The 21443-nt window shown below is 27.8% G+C and overlaps 2 protein-coding genes across 2 annotated transcripts in view; one reads left to right on the plus strand and one right to left on the minus strand.

Moving 5' to 3' along the window:
* LOC134831458 (leucine-rich repeat-containing G-protein coupled receptor 4) overlaps window positions 1-21077 on the minus strand; it is a 49631-nt gene extending 28554 nt beyond the window's left edge. Inside the window, exons 1-2 of the mRNA XM_063845188.1 lie at window positions 20880-21077; window positions 9466-10039 (exon numbers count right to left, since the gene is read on the minus strand). The gene's annotated coding sequence lies outside the window, so the exon portion shown is untranslated. The remainder of the gene's footprint in view (window positions 1-9465; window positions 10040-20879) is intronic.
* On the plus strand, window positions 12669-16306 carry LOC134828947 (coiled-coil domain-containing protein lobo). Its single transcript, XM_063841937.1, has 2 exons — window positions 12669-14897; window positions 15872-16306. Exons 1-2 carry the CDS (start codon window positions 12669-12671, stop codon window positions 16304-16306), a joined length of 2664 nt encoding a protein of 887 aa, XP_063698007.1.
* Window positions 21078-21443: the final 366 nt, after the last annotated feature.

A 21443-nucleotide genomic window follows, 5' to 3' on the forward strand; every position in this document is an offset into this window, starting at 1 on the left:
GACATTGACACACATTGAAATTTGGTCAGATGTCCTGGGGGAAATTTCCGATTTTTTTCTTTCTGCTTATCTGATTATGCGAAATGGAATAAAATTACGCAAAAAAATCTTCTTTTGAGTCATTCATATCCTTGCTGCCGTCATAGTTGAAGAGCAAAAAAAAAATATTGAACAAATTGAATTTTCCGATGTTTTTGTTGTTGGAATATCAATTGAATCAAAGGAAATTTTCCCAAACAACAAACATTGTTTGTCTTGTTATTGTTCAAAGTTTGAAAAAAAAATAACAGACAACCAAGAGGACTACAATGGAAAATGAGTCAATGGACGTAACTCGATGGTTTCAAATAGCAACGTCATGCATAATAGAGAAAAAATAAAACATCAAAGTGAATTTGGAAAATCCAATGAAATTGCGACTAAGTAACAAAAGTGAACAAAAGCATTAAAAATGTAAAAAGTTTAGGAGTGAAAAAGACAAAAGACCCATGAGACTAGAAAAGTCATTAACAACAACATTTTCGAGTGAATAAAGGAAAATGTTTATTTTTAGTGATTTTTTGTTGTTATTTTTGGGGTTTGTTTTGATTAACAAAAGAATGATTTCATGATTTTACGAAGAAATTTGGAGAAAATGGGATTTTTTGTACAAAGACTATTTAATTCTAGATTTTTGTCTCGAATTTTGTTTTTTTTCTATTTTGGATTACTGTAAATATTTTTTGAATATTTAAAAAATATTATTTTAATAAAAGATATTCAGTTTACCTCAAATTTTATTCATTTTTGACATCTCAGTTTAATTCAATCAAAATAAATTAAATTCTAAAAAATATTTGATCATTAATTAAATCATTAATTTGATCATAAATTAAATCATTAATTAAAATTAATTAATTATTATTTTTATTGTTTTTTTATTTTTTTTTGAACAAAAATTAATTAAAATATGTTCAAAAAAATAAATTTTATTTTAGAATTTCATTAAATAAGTTTATCATAACATTTAAATAGTAAAATTAAATTAATTGAAACCTAAAAAATTAGAAAAATTAATTAATAATGACAATTAAAAAAAAAAACTATTTCAATTTTTCAGAATTTCTAAAAAAATCTGAAATTCAAAAGTGTTCAATAGAAGCTTTTCAGAGTATATTAATGAATTTTTGAATAATTTTTTAACAAAATAATATTTTAAAAATTTATAAAATTCAAATTTCTAACTTTTTGAGTCTAATTAAAGTGATAAAATCATCAAATAAAATTTTTAATTAATTTTCTTAAAAAATTTTTTTAAATTTTTAATTAACTCAAAAAACAATTTTTCTCATATTTTAATAAATTCCATGAGTTTTTGAGATAATTTTAATATTCAACTTCATTAAAAAGCGAATAATTTCAAAATAAATTAAAATTTTGTCAGATTTTTTTATCTCTTCTTTATCATTAAAATTAAGACTGTTAAAAAAAAATCTTAAAAATTCATTAAAATGGGAAAAATTACATCTGTTAATTTTTTTGCTCTTTAAAATTATTCCGTTAAAGTTTTTTTTACATTTTATAATAAAAAATAACTCATTCTCTTCATTCATTTCATCGCTCCGAGGCACAATTCATGAATAAAAGACTTATCAGATTACCCCTTAACTGCAATTCTTCTCCTAAAAAAACCACATTCTTGTTGCTTCGCTATCGATTTTCTTATCTTTTCTAAGAATTTAACCGAGCAAAAATCCAGCAAGCTTCATCATGATGACACAGAAGAACGATGTACACGAAGTTTTCTTTGCAACTGGAGTGCGCAAACAAATCCAACCACTTCAACCATAATCTCTTCTTGTCTTGTGTTTCTTTATTCTTGCATGCTTTTGAGACGAAATGATTAAAGAATTCCATTGTTTCGCCGCTGCGATACCCGGAACAATGATAACGATAAGAAAATGTTTGTCTTATCATCGTGCGAAAGGAGAATGCCACAAAAACAACAACAACAACAAAAACTTTAACAACAACTTATGATTAGTTTGGAATTCGAAATCATTAGAGACTGGCACGTCTAACGACAAGTTGTTCACGTCGAAAAAAAAAATACAAAACTTGGAAAATAACGACTAATTGGTCTCTTGTGCGGCGGTAAATTGTTTAGAAAACACATTGGAAGAACGCTTAAAACCAACAATAACGGTAATTAACGTTTTTTTTTCAACCATCCGCAGTACGAGCTCTATAATTTAAACCAAATTTAGCCTTTTTTGTTAATTTCTTTTCTTTTTTAGCAAAAAAATGAAATTTTTTGTAATTTTCATCATAACAACCCTCATTGGGCTAAAAGAAGCTCGTACCTTGCCAGCGAAAAATTTGCCCCTCAATACTGACGGCATCTGGTCCTCCGTTGTGACTGGTTATAGTCACGTTCGCATGCAAAACGCAGAACAAGCTCGTGCCAGTGATGCCAAACCCATCGTTGGAAATGCGGAATGGGTCCAACATTTAATCGAAAATCCCGATTTGGCAACTGAGGGACCCGAACCCGTCAGCATTTTCATTAAGCCGTGGAAAAATTGGAAAAAAGTTAATTTTCCCGATGAAATTAAAGTGTAATGTGCGCAAAAAATTCTATGAATAATTATGAGAAATTAAATTTTTAACGTTGAATCATTTCCCCTCGCTACTTTTTCGAATTTCCTGCAATGTGTTTGTGTGTGGAAAGTGGGACAGAAAGTGCTTTAATGAGGAATACGTAAGACTTTCCATGAAGTGAAATCTCGAAAGCGAATTAAAAAATTTCAAATTATGCATTGGGTAAAAAAAATTAAAATGTCCATTGGGATTAAAATTTTAAATAGCCAATGGGTCAAAAATTTAGAATATAAATTAGGGAATTTTTTAAATATGCACTGGGTCATAAATTCAAACTATACATTAGGACAAAAAATTTCAAATGTCAACTGGGATGAAAATTTTGAATTTTCATTGGGACAACTCTTAAAATGCGCATTGGGTCAAAAAATTTTCAAAGTTACAAACAATTTAAGTTACAAACAATTCAAAATATGCATTGGGGCGAGATAAATTTTTAAACCTACAATAGGCTGAAAATTCAAAATTTGCATTGGGTAAAAAATCATTTGGGTCAAAAACTCAAACTATGCCTTAAGGCAAAAAAATTTCAAATGTCAGCTGGGATGAAATTCTAGCATTTTTTTGAGACAAAGTTCCTAAAATGTGCATTGGGACAAAAATTTTAAAAGTCAAGGTCAACAAAAATTCGAATTATGCATTGGAGCAAAATTTTAGAATTTTCATTGGGACAAAACTTTCAAAATATCAACTGGGGCGAAAATTTTGATTGTACATTGGGAGAAAACTTTCAGAATGTCAATTGGGCCAAAATTTTGAATGTTTAATAGGTCAGAAATTCAAAATTTGCATTGGGTACAAAATCATGAATGTGCATTGGGTCAATAAAAATTAATAATATGACAAACAGGTTCACTTTATGGGAAAATTTACGTTTATCGAGCGACACTCAGGTGTGGTCTCTCGCGGGAACCATTACAAGCACGTCGACATAATTGTTGATATCGCTTGACACAAAAGCGACAATAAAAATATAATGAGTAATGGTAGTTGGTGTCGGTCTTGTTCTCGCTTTCTCTCCCAGAGAAAAAAAAACTGTAAACAGACCTTTTTAATCATTAATTCACAAGAAAAGTGAAGCAAAAAGCAAAGGTGTGTCGTGTTTTTCCCTTTTTTTCGTGTTTTTTTGATGAAAATGATGTTAACCCTGCGACGACACTGCGACGGTAAGTAATTGAAATGACTGAACACGTGGCAAATTGCGTGCCCTTATGACATTACAAGCGACGGCGACAAATATTTCGAGGCAAAAAAAAAAGCAAGAAAGGTCAAGAAAAATATTTTCATCAACAATTACTTTACATTTACAACTTTTCGTTAATGGAACAAAATGCGGACTGCTTAAGTGGTCATAAAATTTTCATCCTTTTTGCTCTGTTGCTTGCTCGCATCAAACTTTCATTAATGAAAGTAAATATTTAGTTGGATTTTTTTGCCTCATAATTGACTGAAAATTCCTTTCAATGGACGAAGTTCAATCAACTTTCGTTTCATAGAAATTTTTTTTTTCCAAAAATCAAGGAAAAAATCACATAAACACCAAAAAATACTATTTCGTGTCACATTTTCATTTGTTTTCGCATCTAATAAATTATGTTGTAGGTACCTGGCACACACAAACATTGGTTTCATCAAAAAAAAAAAACAAACATACCAAAGAAAAAATAAATAAATGGAAAATGAGCGAAAAGGTGATGAAAAATGCGTGTAACCGATTTATTTGGCAGGCTTGTTTTTTTTCGCCTATTTTTTTTTTGTCACCGGAAATCATAAATTATGCAGAAAAAAGACGATTTTTTAGAATATCACCTTTTGTAAGGTGCGTACTTGTGTGTGAAAAAAAATAATTTTTGCCGGAAGGAAGTTATCTTTAGTGGGAATCGTCTAGTCGTGATCAGGATTTATTTTTCACGCGTCAAAATGACTTAGAAAAATTGCTTTTTGAAGTTAAAATTAGATTTTTTTTAAGAAAATTGCTTTAAAAACAAAAATTTTTGGTTTTTTTAATTCAACTTTAAAAAAATTTTTTTCTGAATTTTTTTAAAGGAATTCAGTTTAGCACAATTTTATTTTACTTTTTATCTTTATTGGTTAAAAAATTTGTGAAAATTTCAATGAAAATTTAAATGAAATTTAATATAATATTTTAAAATATTTTTAGTTCAGAAAAAAATAAATTTTAAAAATATTTTTAAAAATTTTAATTAATTTAATAAATTTTAATAATATTTTTTATTGAACCTATTCAAACTAATTAAAATATTTAAATAATTTGATTTAAAAAATAAATTTAAATTATTAAAATTAAATTAAATTTAAAAATTAAGTTAATTAATTAATTTATTTCATTAATTTAATTAATTAAGTTTCATTAAATTTTTTTTATTTAATTTTAATTAATTATTTTATTGAATTGAATTTAATTTAAATTAAATTTATGTTATTTAATTTTTTAAAAAATTAAAAATAATTAAAAAAAAAATAATTGAAACCAAAAAATTTGAAAAAATTTTTTTTATTCAAAATATTTCTTTAATTTGAGAATTTTTTTTTTTTAAATATCATTAAATACAACTATTAACATTTTTTTTAAATTTCATTCGAACATATGTATTTGAAAAAAACGACTGCAATTAACATTTTCACTCTTTTTTTTGTGTTAAGAGCCATTCACTCACGACACAAAGTTGTCGTTCCACTTGACTTTTATCATTATTATCATGCATTTAACATTCACAAACAATTAGAAAAGAAGAAAAACGTTTTAGGGAAAAACTAAAAAACATCGTCTCGTGTTATCCAAATGGAAAAAACCACAAACGTGTCATAAACACCTTGACATGTGATGAGGAGCTTATGTTATAGTCTCATTAAAACAAACAATTCATTTCCTCTCGACGACACAACAACAGAGACATTTTCCTTTCGGGTTTTCCTCCACTTACTCCGACGCACGATGCGATGATGATGCGAGAGTGTATTAAGTTTCCACGCCGCACATTTCGACGAGAGAACTAATTAACGGAAAACCACAAACATGAGTAAATTACACTGTGTGACAAGTTCGTGGTACAAGTGTTTTTGTCGAGCAAGTTTGGAACAACAATTTCACAATGATTTTCACTTGATGCCAGACTAAAACTCGGAATTAACTATTTCGAATCAAATAATTAGATTTGAAAGTGGTTTCGTGAATTTTTAATGCGGCGTGGCGGAAAATTGTCACAATATAGCGGTAATTTTCAGGACATTAATTTAGGTTGGATATCAATTTTTGATTCCGGTAATTAGTTTTTTCGTTGGATTTATCGTTTTTTGTTAATGATATAGTTAGATATTTGACGTCAGAGCGAGGTTTTGTGAAGTTTAAACAAAATATTTAAAAATAAGGGAAAAAATTGAAGAAAACTGAAAATTAAATTATTTTTTATTGATTTTAACCAGGCGTTCACATTTAGTAGGGATATTTTCTTTCATCTTTTTATCAATCTATTTTTTTTCTTATTATTTTTTAAGTTCAAAAATGGCTCAGCAGGCATTCTATATCAGGGCAGAAATTTTTTTTGAACCAAACTTAATTGATTTTTTTCTAAAATTGAATTATTTTTAATTAAAAATAACTTAAGTCGACTTAAGTTTACAAATTTTTCAAAAAAAAAAAATTTGGTCAAAAAGCCAAAAATTAAATAATTTAAACTTATCCTTGAACTTGAAATTTTTTTAAAAAATTTTAACATTTTTTAGCATTAAAACTTTATTCTTTAAATTTACAACATGAACTTTTAAGATTTTTAAGCCAATTAATTTAATGAGAAGTTTAATTTGTTTTATTCTGGGCTGTAAAACTTTATAAAAAATTTTGTCTTAAAGTTAAGCAAAAGTTTCTTAAGTTGGACTTAAGTCAAATTCATTAACTGAATTAACAAAATTTTTCAAAAAAATATTATTCTTTTTCCATAATTTGATCGAAAATTTAAAAAAAAATTGACTTAAATTAATCTTAAGTCAAAATATTTTTTTGACTTAAGCCTAACTTAAAGCTTAAGTCGCATAATTTTTATTAACTTAAGCTTGAGTCTAATTTTTTCAGCTTAAGCTTAGATTGATCAAAATATTTTTATTTTTTTTTCTTAACTCTTTAAGTTTATGTTAAGTTTATGTTAAAATAAATTTTAAGTTTAAGTCGTTTTTTTTTTATTTTTTCTAAAAAAATTTTTTTTTAAGTTTTTTAAAATTAATAATTTAATTCTTTAAACCCTCATAAAAATATTAAATGCTGAAAATATAAATATTTTCAATTTCTAATGAAAAACATTGAAAATCAGTCCTTGACCTCAATCTGTCAATTAATTAATTCCCCGAAAAAAAAATCGCCAATTACCATCCTCGGACAAATCCTCATCAACAACACTCGAAAATTTCATTAAATCCGAAATCTAATCTCAATATCCCGAAACTCGACCTTCGTATCGCATTTCACATTGAATTCTCGTGCGTAATGCCGCACAATCCAATTTGTAACATTAATACTAAATAATATGCTTGACCATTAGAGACTGAGTAAAATAAATTGAGTAATTACCATTTTATCTACACACTTACTCACATGCCCCCGAAAAAAGTGTGAATGGGAGAGAGAGTAATGAAATTTTTACATGAACTTTTTTTTGTCAATGTAGCTCAAAACCTCAAAGATCAAGTTGATTTTCACCCACATGCGATAAATTATTTCGATAAATTGAACAAAAAATGTATTTTTCCAATAAATTGCCCGAAAATCCCCCATTGAATTCACTTTTTATGGTGCCAAGTTTGTTTTTATTTCGAACAATTGTTGCTGATTTTTAGTTGGAGTGGATTTTGTGAGAAATTTTTACTTTCTTAAAGGATTATTGGGGGAATTTTTATGAGCTTAGATTATTTTTTGGTCATTTAGACAACGATCTTTGAGTAAAAAAGAAAAAAAAGAGCAAAAAAAATTTTTTTCATAGAAAAAGTTCAATTTTTGCCAATTTCTTCAGAAAAAAAAGAACTTTTCTATCTGTCAATTTTCAAAGAACGGCAATAAATCGCTCAATCAAACAATTACCGATCATCAGCACGAGCTTAACAATCAATTTTATTTCCTGTCATCCCCATCCGCATAATGTCGCACAGTAGCACCGTAAAAACGAGAGACAATCAGATGTAATTTACATTAACAACATGCCGCTAACCGTCATTTGGCTCCGTTTTAATAACTCGGTTATCGTGAAAACTCCAAATATCGATTAATTTTTCCGTGTAACACACGCCGCTTTGATGAATGGCACAAAAAATGTCTGATAATGAGAACTGAGGGAGTGGAGCAAACATATAAATCACGTAAATGTCACGTTACTAGACGACTAGCTATCAAGGTGTAGGTATCTACGAAGACGGCGAAGTGAAGTACATAATGGAAAATCGATTCGATTGATGATGACGATGATGATGTTCAGACGGATTCGTGATATGGCGAAGGAATAGAAAAAAGGAAAATTTACAGAAAGTAGACGTTAACGGCAATTATCTTTGGGTTTTCGTTTGAAAAATTGAGGTTAGTAGTAAATAATTTTCATTTTTACTTAAAATAATTTTTTTATGAATTCAAATATTTTTTTAATAATATTTAAATTTTAATTTGGAATTGAAAATTTAAAATTATTTAAAAAATTAAACTTTATTAATTTTTGAAATTTGTTAAAAAAATTTTTACTTATTTAAAAATTTTTATTTTTTAATAATGATTTTTAATCAAATTTTTATTTTTAAAAATATTTTTTTTTTAATTTACAAAATTTTAATTAATTAAATAAATTAAAATTTTATTTAATTAATTAAAATTTTTAATTAATATAATTAACATCTTTAATCAGGAATTATTTAAATTTCAAAATAATAAAAATATAATTTTTTGAACCTCAAAATATCAAATAAAAATTTAATTCTAATTATTTTTTTTTTTTTTGTATTCTTAAGCGAAAAATTTTTTATCCTTTTTTTGAGTAAATATTTTTAATAAACGTTTCAATTTTTTAAATGTTTTAATTTTTATTAAAAAAAAAAATAAAAAAGTTACAAAAAAAATATTTTAAAAATAATTTTAATTTTTTTTTATTATTCAAAGTCACAAATTAGCTAAAAAAATATTTTTTATTGCAAAATTTTTTTAAATATGTTATATTAATTTTTATTTTTTTTATTAATTTATTGATTAATTTATTTTTTTTATTTTACTAATTTTAAAATTTTTATAATTTAAAAAAAAAATTAATTAATTAAATAAGTTTTTAATTAATTTAATTAAAAAAATTCTAAAATTTTTGAAATATTTATTTTTTTTAAAAATTCGAAATTTTCAAAAAAAAATTGAAATTAAAAAAAATATTTTTTTTAAATTGTGTCTCCAAAAAACCAACTTTTTCACAAAAATCCATCAAAATATCAATTTATTCACACAAAAACCATCACACATTTATTCCGTATGTAAAAAATCAATTCATCATAACCAAGCTACATTGAGACAACATCAAATCTAAAATCAATTTATGTCATTTTATTGTTTATTTAACACACAAAACAATAATTGACTACGATCAATTTTTATTATGACAAGCTTGTAGTGAAAATCAGTCATAATTGCCTCGTAAAAGTCATACTTGTCGTTCTAATGAGCCTTTTCAATAATTTTTTTTTCTTTGTAGTTTCCTCGTTCAAGAAGTCCTTGACCTTTTTGTTCGATTTATTGAAAGACCTTTCAATATTTCATTAAAAATTAATAGCAAGAAAGATGGATTTACTTACCAACTTTTTAAACTTGTGTGTCTAAAATGATCACCATCTATTATCCTTGAAAGATTTTCACAACAATTTCCTCTCTCTTTTTATTTCTTGGAAAATTTTTTTCTTATTTTAAAAGATTTTTTTCTTTATTTGAAAATTAATTTTGTTCAATAAATTGCCCTGTAAATTCTTTATTTTTATTTATTTTTCACAAATATTATTTTCCACTTGAATTTTCTCTCATAAATCTTCCTAATATCGACTTTTAACTTTTTTTTTGCTGTTTATTATTTTTTTTTCTTCTTTTTCTCCTTTCAATTTGCCGTGTAATAAAAACAATAAATAAATTTCTGCACTTTTCCTTCTTTCGCAACAATACTCGATAAATTGCGAACACTTTTATTCAATTTTTATCACTTTTCTTGCCTCTTTTATTAATATATATCTTATATTTCTTTATTTAGGGATATATTGACAAGACACACATTCTACACTTGATCTGCGGCGATAAATATTCCAGAACAACAAATAAAGTTGATGACAACCTGATGATGCTGAGATGGAAAAAAAAGTTAGCAGTAAAGAAACGAATTCACTGAAAATATACAAGAGAAAAAAAAATAAAATTTATTAGTATCAAAAAGATGTTTTTATTACTCGTCGTCGGCGTCTGTTCGTTCATATCGCATGAAATGCGAATCAAGTACTCGAGAAGAGAACAGTAACGACGACGAGTATTATCATGACTTAATTCAATTAAGATCGTTTTTATACAAAATTCAAAGCACACACACGGACGGCTTTTGTGCTACAAATGTTTTTATGAACAATTTATTTTTTTTTTAGTGAAGTATCCACATTGTGAGAGTTGATTCAAGCAGCAAAAAGCAGCTTTTTATGTTAAGCAACGATGCGTTTGAGAATATTTCTGTTAAATTTTAATCATAAAAACATACAAATTAACAAGGACTTGCTTTTGAGTGAAAATTTAATGTTACAAAAAAACAAAAGCGCGTTTTGAAAAGAAATTTATTGAATTTAGTAAAAATATGAGCGAACGTCTGATTTATTGAAGATTTCGATTGAACTGAATTATGAGATAAGAAATTTATTTTGTAATCTTTAAAAGGTCGATGATTAGAAGTTTGACCTATAAATCCGAAAAGATCCATTTTTAAACGAAAATAAACACATTTCAGGCGAATTCAGATGAAAATTTGAAATTCTGAGTCGAATTCAAATTAAAATTGAAAATTTTGAGTCGAATTCAAATAAAAATTTGAAATTCTGAGTCGAATTCAGATAAAAATTTAAAATCTTTTGTCGAGTTCAGATGAAAATTAAAAATTCTGAGTCGAATTCAGATAAAAATTTGAAATTCTGAGTCGAATTCAGATAAAAATTTGAAATTCTGAGTCGAATTCAGATAAAAATTTTAAATTCTGAGTCTAATTCAGATGAAAATTTGAAATTCTGAGTCGAATTCATTAAAAAAATTTAAATTTTGAGTCGAATTCAGATAAAAATTTTAAATTCTGAGTCGAATTCAGATAAAAATTTGAAATTCTGAGTCGAATTCAGATAAAAATTTTAAAAAATTTTTTGTGCATTTCATGTCCTCCGCGATGCAAAATAAGAGTTTCAGATAAAAATTTTCCAAATTCTGAGTCGAATTCAGATAAAAATTTGAAATTCTTGAGTCGAATTCAATTTTTTAAACAAAAATAAAAATAAACATTTTTCAGTCGAATTAAAACCAAAGTCAAAGTTTTTCAGATTTCAAAAATCTGAGTCGAATTCATTCCTTGAGTCGAATTCATTAAAAATTTGAAATTCTGAGTCGAATTCAGAAAAAAAATTTGAAATTCTGAGTCGAATTCAAATAAAAATTTTAAATTCTGAGTCGAATTCATTTAAAAATTTGAAATTTTGAGTCGAATTCAGATAAAAATTTGAAATTCTGAGTCGAATTCAGATAAAATTTGAAATTCTGAGTCGAATTCAAATAAAAATTTCAACTTCTGAGTCGAATTGAGATGAGAATTTGAACTTCTGAGTCGAATTCAGATAAAAATTTGAAATTTTGAGTCGAATTTAAATTAAAATTGAAAATTTTGAGTCGAATTCAAATAAAAATTTTAAATCTTGAGTCGAATTCATTTAAAAATTTTAAATTTTCAGTCGAATTCAGATAAAAATTTGAAATTCTGAGTCGAATTCATTCAAAAATTTGAAATTCTGAGTCGAATTCAAAAAAACATTTAAACTTATGAGTCGAATTCAGATAAAAATTTGATATCTCGAGTCAAATTCATTTAAAAGTTTTAAATTTTGAGTCGAATTCAGATAAAAAATTTAAATTCTGAGTCGAATTCATTTAAAAATTTGAAATTTTGAGTCGAATTCAGATAAAAATTTGAAATTCTGAGTCGAATTCAGACACAAATTTGAAATTCTGAGTCGAATTCAAATAAAAATTTAAAATTCTGAGTCGAATTCAGAAAAATTCAAAAATTTACAAAGTCGTACTTCAAAAGAAAAGACTTCCTAAATTCTCCAAAAATGCCTTTCCATTATCTCCCTTCGAACTTTTAAAAATTTTCATAAAAAAAACGAAAACCCACATCACACAGCCACGAGCACACTTGTAAGCAAGAAAGGTACACGACAAAAAAAATAAACACTCGTCTCTGTTCTTTTTTAATAAAAATATAAAATATGTATAAAAATTTGTACAAGCGCACAAAATATCTCGCTCTTAATAGACTTGAAGCTCGTAGCGAAGACCAGAAAGCCGGAAACATCACTTTTGCATCGCGCAGTAACATGATTAGTACAAACATGGTACGAATTTAAATATTAAATCAGCAGTGATTTCATTTTTTTTTTGTCGTGTGAGATTTTTTGTACGAAACCTACGTGCCACACGAAAAATTATCTTTTAATGATATTTAAAAAGGGAAGATTTGCGGTTATTCCTCTTAGCTGAGCTTAGTGGCGACGAAGAAAATAAAAATTTAATTTTATGATTTTCTTTGGTCTGGCATTAAAATTGCATTAAAACGAGGAAAATTAGCTTCAGTTCAAAAGAAATGCCGGCAGCGACACGTTTTTTCGTCTAGTAACGCAGATTTCCATGGAAATGAGGTAAATAAACATCGAAAAATTCGAAAATTTGTTGTTATTTAGTTGTTAATTGACTGTTTAAGGGGAAAGAACGCATCATGGATCCCGGTTTCGAAGGTCGATTATCTGCCTTGTTGGCAATGAGTGATAATTTCAATCTCGGAGATGATTCAAAGGAAGCAGAAACGGAAGTTGTCGAAGAATTTGCTGCCAATTCCATCACAAATGAGACTTTAAAGACAGTTGGCGAGTCTCTTGGTCGCATCCACACATGTTTCCCCGAAATAACCGAAGTCGAGTTTGAAGGTCGCACTGATTTTCCCAAGTCCTACAAGACTTTAAGCCTAAAAGAGCGACTTTTACTACTTTTTAGCGAAAATTTCCGCCGTCAGTACAACGAAAAGTACCCGCATCGCAAACCGCTGATCTTGTGTCTCCTCAACGAATGCGGAATCCAAAAATTTGTGGCAACAACTATCAAACCCACGGTCTTTTTGTATCCGGAACTCATCGATAACTGGCAGGGAGTGGCTTCTTTCGTCGCAGATCACATCCAATACGAACCGCTAGAGGACCAAATCAAAATCCCGAAGCGCCTGTTGTCGCCCGAAACCGTAATTCGACGTCGCAAGGGCAACAGCTTCGAAATGGCAACGTTGCTATGCAGCTTGTTGATTGGCAACGGCTTTCCGGCATGCGTTGTTTACGGATATGCAACACGTGAGGTCGTCAACAACGACTTGCGACGTGTCGAATGTCCTTTTATCCCGAAAAACGACGAAAAAGAGGACGAAACTGATGTTTGTGTCAAACCTCCGAACAAATACGCGTTGAAAGAACCTCCCGCGTTGGAAAGTAACTTCGTGCAGGAGATGAAACAACGCGAATTGGACGCGATCCGCAAGTTAGAAGAAGAAAAAGAGGCTGAAGAACGTCGTCGCATCGCCGAAATCGAAAGTTTGGAACCTGACGAGTTCCATGGATCACGAATTCATGCATGGGTCGCCATAATTCAGTTCGCGCAATGGAGTTACAAGCCCGCGGATCGCTTAAAAGACGAAAATGGCGAGAAATTTGCTCCAAAAGCGTTTTTTATTGAACCTTCTACCGGATTTCGGCACGAAGTCGACGACGAGGGATATTTGGCGGTTGAAGCTTTGTGGAATCAGCACAATTTTTACGTAAATATCCAGGAGCCCATCACGGACATCCAAAATATGCGATGGGATTTGTCCAAAACGCGAGATTGGGAACATCTTTTGCCCGGAGAGCCTTTCGAGTGTCGCGAAAATCGCCCTTTGCCGGATGACGTCGAAGCTCTGACCCTCGATGAGGAGTTGGCGAAAGAGAAACATCTCGATATGCCCGTTTCGTGGGTTTCGCGTTTCGATATTCTCCTGCCTGACTTTGAGGAACGCTTTGTGAACGGAGAAAAGACGGAATTTTATAAAAGAGCTGTTTACGAGAGATTTGCGCCGTATAAAAAGGAAGACGGGCTCGTCAAAAGATTAACACTTTACAAAACTCTCGAGTACGAAGAGCCCTTTTTCCGTTGGGAATGGTACGAAAACCGCGATGACCTACTGGAAATGGTCAAAGTTGACTTTAGCACGAAGCAAATCGAGGAATATTTCCAAAAGGGACGAGCTGATGCCATGAAAGCCTTTTTCCGGAACACAGATGACACAAAGGGGAAAATTTTTAAATTTTATCACACGCCACGCTTTGATGCCCTCAAGGAATTGCATTGTTACAGCGATTACATCAAGGAATTCTACGATAAACGCAAAGACCTGTTACACTATCGCGAATTCAAGACGTCAAAAAAAGTCCAGATGAAAGGAAGTTTTAATGCTGAATCCACGAGAAAACTTACGCAGATAACGGAAAAATTTCATCGGAATGAAAATTTGCCCGCAATTCGTGATATTGCGATTCGACACTTTTATCTCAATGAAAATAAGATTTTTTTGCAATTTCATTACGATACGGATTGTATCACGGCTTCCACGAGAACTTTTCAAAAGTTGCCAGAGTCGGAAATGGGAGAGGATGTTCAATTTGATCCAGCGACAACAACAGGGTACATCAGCAATCCGAACGATAAGCAAATGTCGAACGTTGAATTGTATCTTTTGCTTAAGAAATTGATGCAGGATGAGGAAAAGTCGTGCAAAGCGTATCAGGAAAGGTTAGTTGAGGTTGAACAAAACTTGAAAAATAGGCAGATTCAACATGAGAATCCGAAATTGATGTTTACGATTTTTGATCCGTTGAGGAATGAGGCAGCGAGGCAGTTGAGGATGGAGAGATATGAACAAATGAAGGTAATTTTTTATTTTATTTTTTTTTTTTTGTAAAATTTAAAAAAAAAAAACTTAATTCTTTTTGTCTTAATTTTAAAAAAATAAGAAAATTTGGACCAAAAAAAATTTCTTTTAAGAATTTTGATTAAAATTATTGAAAAAGTATTAAATATTGTTAAAAAAATTTTATGATAAATCTCAAAAATTTTTATTTTACTTAATTAAAAATTAAAATTAGTTAGTTAAAAATTTTAAAGACGTAAATGGTAAAAAAATTTAAATATAATTTAATTTTAATTTTTTTTTTAATTATTTTATTTTTTTAAAAATCTCGTATTTTCTCTTATAGTTTGGTCTAAATTCATAAAAAAAAATTTTGGAACGAAAAAAAAATTTCTATGTATTAAAAATTTTGATTCTAAATTTGAAAATTAATTATGTACTTGAAAAACGAAAGCAAAATTTTTTAAAATTTAATTTAGTTTTCAATTTTTTTTTTTTAATTAATTAAATTTAATAAATAATTTTTTATAATTTATTTTTTAATTAATTATTTTAATTTTAAAATTTTTAATTTATTAAAAAGAAATTAATTTTTTTAAGAAGTAAAAGAACAAAATTTAATTTTTATTTTTTTTTTCAAAGGAATCGAATTAAATTAATTAATTTTTAATTTATTATTTTTTTACAAACTTTTAAACTTTTTTACTTTTAATAAGATAAAAATTTTTTTTTTCAACATAAATAAAATTAAATTAATTATTTTTTTTAATAATTTAATTTTTTTTATTAATTATTTTGATATTATAATTTAAAATTTTATTAAATTTATTTTAAAAAAATGCTACAACTTTTTTTTTCACTCACTCATTTTTTGTCTTCTTGTAAAAAAATAATTTAATTAGTCAATATTAATTAAATTATAAATTATTAAAATTTATTAATTTAATTAAATTAAATTAATTTTATTTTTTTCATTTTTTTTTTGCTTTCAGATCCGTGAAGAACTCGCCAAAACCCAACTAGCTGACTTTTTGGCGCCATATCTCGTGCGTCTCGGCAGCGGCAGAAAACTCACCGCTGACGACTTGCAACGCGCCAAAACTGAATGTCTCTCAGATTTCCGCCAATACTACCTCGACATGCTAAACGAGTTGCAAAAACGTCACGAAGAGCTCAACAAAGAGGAGGAATCCCTAAAACGCTTTCTGCACAAATTCCAATCGCAATTCGACGACTTTGACTACGAAAAATTCGTCAAGGAAGGCGAAAATATTGTGCGTAACAAACGGATCATCGAGAAACGCATCGAAAGTGTGCGCGAAGAGCTCGAACGGAAATATCGCACGCTAAAGGAAACGCTGGACAATGACGAACGACTTACGGAAATTGAAAAGTCGCACGAAACAAAATTAAAATTTACTGAATAAATGGTGCGTGGCGCAAAAAAATCTCATTAGCAATCTGTTGATTCGACATTTTTTTTGGCGCGCTGTTGAGAAAATTAATCATCGTCATAAATCAATGATGCAAATGACAGATCAGAAATTAAATTCATTACGAAGCAATTTGGTGTGACGTGAACTTTCTTTTCTCCGGGAGCAAAATGTGCGTGCGTTCGTGCGTATTTAACGCAGATTAGCGACAATTTTTTGTTTTTTTTGAATACAGTGAGGGGTTAATTTATAAACTGTCAAGATAGATAAAACATGCTTGATTAGCCAGATACAGTAACTTATTAAGAGGAAGGAGATCAAAAATGAGGTTAATTTGACCAAATCTGAAGATGTAAGGAGTTTTTCGAGCTTGAATCTCAAAGTCCTTAAGAGCTTTGTAACGAAATAACTCAAATTTTACTTCATGAATCTTTTTGAAGTTTTTTGAATTATGTCAGATTTATCTTTGAGAAGGTTTGTGAGCTAAAAAATTTAGAAAAACTCTTGGAAAAGTATGAAAATTTGTCAAATATGGTGTGTAAGGTTCATTGCATATACCAAAAAATGAAATTTTTTATTTTTTTTTTTTTTGAAAGTTACATTGATTGCATACTTTTGAACGTTTTGAAAATCTAAAAAAAAATCGATAGGTAGAACGAGTCTACGGGTCCATTAATTTCATGTAAAAAACTATTTTTTTCTTAAAATTTACTTAGATTTCAAAAGAGAAGTTCAATGAATCTAATAAAAAAATCTATCTTATACAAAATTTTTTAGATTTTTTCCAAATTGAATAAAATTCACTTAAATTTAATTTTTTTTTCTTAGCATGCCTAAAAATTAAAATTCATCCAAGTTAAGAGAAAAATCTTTCTTAGAAATATAAATTGAAAAATCTTGAAAATTTCTTAGAAATAAGAAAAAATGTCATTAAAAATCCCACCGTTCAACTCAAAGCGTCTATTTCGAAGATTTTTTTTGTTAATCAGGTCGTTTTAATTAAATATTAAATAATTTCAAAGAAATTTACGTTAAAACCCATCAATAATTAATTAATAAATTCTTAAAAATTTGCTTACAAATCAAAAAATATTGAAAAAAACTCTCATATTTTCAACATTTTTATTTTATGAAAGCTTTCCTAATGTTTGTTGAAATTGTATGAATTTTCAATGTAAAACCTTTTCTGCCAAAATGCATTTTTTTATTCAATTTATTTCGCAAAAAGGCTTTCAAAAGCATTACTTTGCATAAAAATTCTCTTTTATTTAAGATTTCTTGATAAAAATTGAAAATTGTTTATTTTCAAAAGTGCATAAAATCTATTTTTGCTCACTTTTGATCATTTGGGACCCCCTTAGGTGTCGCGACATGTTGTTGATTGACAATTTTTTTTTCTTACACTAAAGAAAAAATCTAAACTCGACACTTGAATCGAAAAATTTCATTCCACATAAAAATATTTGTTGTAGACACATAAGACGATGATCGCTCATAATCTCAATAACGAGCAAACAATGAGAGATAATATTATTATATTACCGTGAAAGATATAATAATAATAAAGTGAATAGTTTATTTGTGTAAATACACAGACACAACCAACAAATGGAATCTTTAATGGATCCCCATGTAGCGAAGGATTATGCGGTGAATGTACGAGACGAACGAAGCATCAAGTGGATGTTTTTGTGCAGTAATATAAATCGTTATATTTTATACTTTTTCATGTGCCGAAGAAGCGTCTTACGAACAAAATTGTCGATAATAATAAATTTTCTAACGTTATTTTTGCTCGTAAATGACTTCATTTCGCCTCCCCCGAAAAAAGACAATTAATTCAGGTAAGAGGGTCGTTAATATCATTAAATCAACTGAAACAATAATAAATAATCACTCATTTCACTGACAGACAGAATTTCCATGGAAATGAAAATTGAAACAAGAAATCAAATAATGACGTTTTAAATTATTAATTGATTTCCATTCATTTATCAACGTGGAACAATGTGCAAGAAACGTTCCGATGTTCGCAAGACTCGCTGGTATTTGCACTTGAATCAATCAATTTATGTTTCTTCGTGTTTGTTCATGTCATGGATAATTATTATGAGATATTGATATGCAAAAACGATTCAAATGTAATTGCATTTCGGAAAATTTGCTTAAGTATTATGCAAATATCTGTGGGATGGAAAAATATAGGAAAATGTTTGGCAAACATAAATGGATATATTTGCACAAAGAGATTCTAATTTATTAAAATCTAATATGAATATCTCTTTTGATGCTTCTTGCTAAATTTCATAATTGTGCAATCTCAATAAGTTTTGCTGTTATTTTTGTTCAACATGGGATACAAAAAGTTTTTAAGAGGAATGAAAGTTTTTAGCTTTTGTATGAAAGTAGGGTCAAGGAACCGGTTACCCTTACTAAAAGGTCAATTAGTAAAAATATTGATTTTGAGAATTTTCAACATAAAAATTTTCATAAAGTTTAAAAGGTTACTCATAAATAGGGCTGAAATACTTTCAGTCAAAAAAAAAAAAAAATTAAAAACTTTTGCTTCAGTAAAAGTCAAAATTTAGCTTTTGACCCTAAAGTCAAAAGTAAAAGCTAATTAATATAATTTATTTTTATTTAGGTCAAAGTTTTAAGTGAATAATTTCAAAATTAAAACTTTTATTTTTCCAAAAATCAAAAATTATTCGAATTTCAGACAATTTTTCATGAAAAAATAGAAATTTTTAGAAAATTAAGCTTTTAATTTTGACTTAATTGACTTATAACTTTGACTTAAGTAAAAGTAAATTAGCTTTAGCTTTTAATTTTGACTTTTAAGTTAAAAATGAACTTAATTTTGAATTTTACTTTTTAAGCTTTTAGTTCTTTTTGACCCTGCTTTTTTTGACAGCTAAAAAAAAACATATAGCGATTCAAATTTCATCGGAAAAAAATGGAAAAAATTTGAGGTTTTGTGTTAGTTAAATTAAGTAGTCCAAAAAAAAAATTCGAAAATGAATTGACATTTAAGAAAAAAATTTTTTTTAAAACCTAAATTTAGTACAGAAAAAACTTTTTAATTAAAAATCTTCTGAAATAATTATTCTTTTACTAAAATTTAAGAATTTCAAATCAAATTAAAGCCTCAATAAATATTTTTTTTATATAAAATTGAATTCGAATAAAAAATTAAAATAAAAAAATTGTTTAAAATTAAATTAAAAATTTTAATTTAAAATTAATTATTTTTTTTTTAGTTTAAATAATTTTTTTAACAATTGCTTTTTTCATTTCTTCTATTATTATTTTTTTAAATTGAATTTAAAGAAAATCATTTTTTTTAAATTTTTCAACTTTTCCTTCAGGTAAATTTCTCCTAAACCCAACAATAGGCCTGCATAAAAAATCTCTTTTGTTTAAAATGCTTACTCTGCAAAAAACAAAACTTTTCTTGCACCGTTCTCTAATTATAAAATTATAAAATTTTATTACAACTGCAACAATAAAACTTAAAATAAATAGACAATTTATTTTGTGAATTTTCACCATAAGCTGAACAAAACGTAGCCAAACAAAAAACTCACTCACTAAAAAACCATTTTTAAAGCGGAAGGAAAAGTACAAAAAATGCCTTTGGTTCCGATTTAAAATATTTTTCTTTTGTCCTACAACAACACAAACACACATCATGAGTTTCTATCGGAAAAAAAGGGTCCGAACATTTCCACGAAGAATGCAACAGTCGTCTTGAATTCCAAATATTTTGTATTCCATTCCAATTATAAATAAAATGTTAGGTCGCCGTAAATGCTTGCCGAGCATAGGAAAATTTATTCAGTCAAGTAAAATTTTATGGTAATTTATGTATTTATTCATGTTTTGTGTCGTACAGTCGTTACTTTACTTTTTTTGTAAAATTTATGCAAGTTTTTTCAGTAACTTTTGACGTTCCTTTTATTTTTTTATGTTTGTTTAAAAAAAATGTTTCAGTAAAAACTGAAATTTGTTCCAATTTTCATCTAAATATCACTAACTTGCTTTCTTCTCAGTTCTCACAAAAAAAAATTTGTCAAGGTCACATCACTTTAAATAATTTTTTGCCACAAAAAAAAATCTCCTTTAATCATTAATTTTGAAATAAAATATTTTAATGAACCCAATAGTCTCGACTTAATGGATTTAATTTAAGGTTCACTTTTTTTGTTGCCTTTTTAAATATCGATTAAGGTAACAAAAAAAAATGTCAGGATAAAAAATGGGGGGAAATTTAAGGGTTTGAACGATTCAGGGATTCATAAAACCATTAAAGGGTGTTATTCAATTTTTTACATTTTTTTTTTGTATCACGAGGAGCACGTAATGACCCGAAATCAATGAATTTTTTATAATCATCAATTTTTCATGCTATTACTCATCGTTAGTTAACGTTGCTCATTTTTTTTACTTCACATTTATTTACATAAGTCTTTTAAAATATATTTTCACCATCAATTTTTTTTGTAGTATTTTTTTTTCGCTTCTACCAAAAAGCATCAAAATAAATTCTCATATAATTTTTTTGTACCTTTTTCGCTGTTAGCCACTCGCGTATACTATTTTATCTCGTATATGTCCAATTTATATCTTGTTATATATATAACTTTAATATATATATTTATTTTAATGTGATATGATAATGCACAGATATACACAAGAAAAAAATATATATATGTATCTCGGACCGAGTCGGACTTTTAATTCCTAAGATCTTTTTTGTGACCACACAGCTAGCGATTTCAACTCAAACTAAACATCGAGAAAATTTTTGTTGTATGCTGATAAAAATTACTCACGAAAGCTGTGTACGGTAAAGCGTCTCTCTGTAATATTGCGCGCGCGAGAGAATTTTCCATTTGTTGCTTTTTACTTTTCGTTTTCATTCATCGCACTTTTTGCCCGTACAACGATGCTTCCTGACCTGTATTGTAAGAAAGGTGTCGTCTATTGTTCCTTTCGTACCCGACAAAAAAAAATAATCGAGAGAGCTTGAGAGTAAAAGCTCTCCGTGACAGTATCTGTCTACTGCTCCGTATTGTGATGAGCAAAAAAAAAAAGAAAATATTATTCTAACAAGTGGCATTAGTGCGCA

This window comes from Culicoides brevitarsis, chromosome 2, assembly GCF_036172545.1.
Source record: "Culicoides brevitarsis isolate CSIRO-B50_1 chromosome 2, AGI_CSIRO_Cbre_v1, whole genome shotgun sequence".
NCBI lineage: Eukaryota > Metazoa > Arthropoda > Insecta > Diptera > Ceratopogonidae > Culicoides > Culicoides brevitarsis.

Bases quoted from the DNA above. Each gene is read 5' to 3' on its own strand.
- LOC134828947 (XM_063841937.1), top strand. From the start codon at position 12,669: ATGGATCCCGGTTTCGAAGGTCGATTATCTGCCTTGTTGGCAATGAGT. The intron at 14,898-15,871 runs GTAATTTTTTAT...TTTTGCTTTCAG, and splicing joins AGAGATATGAACAAATGAAG to ATCCGTGAAGAACTCGCCAA.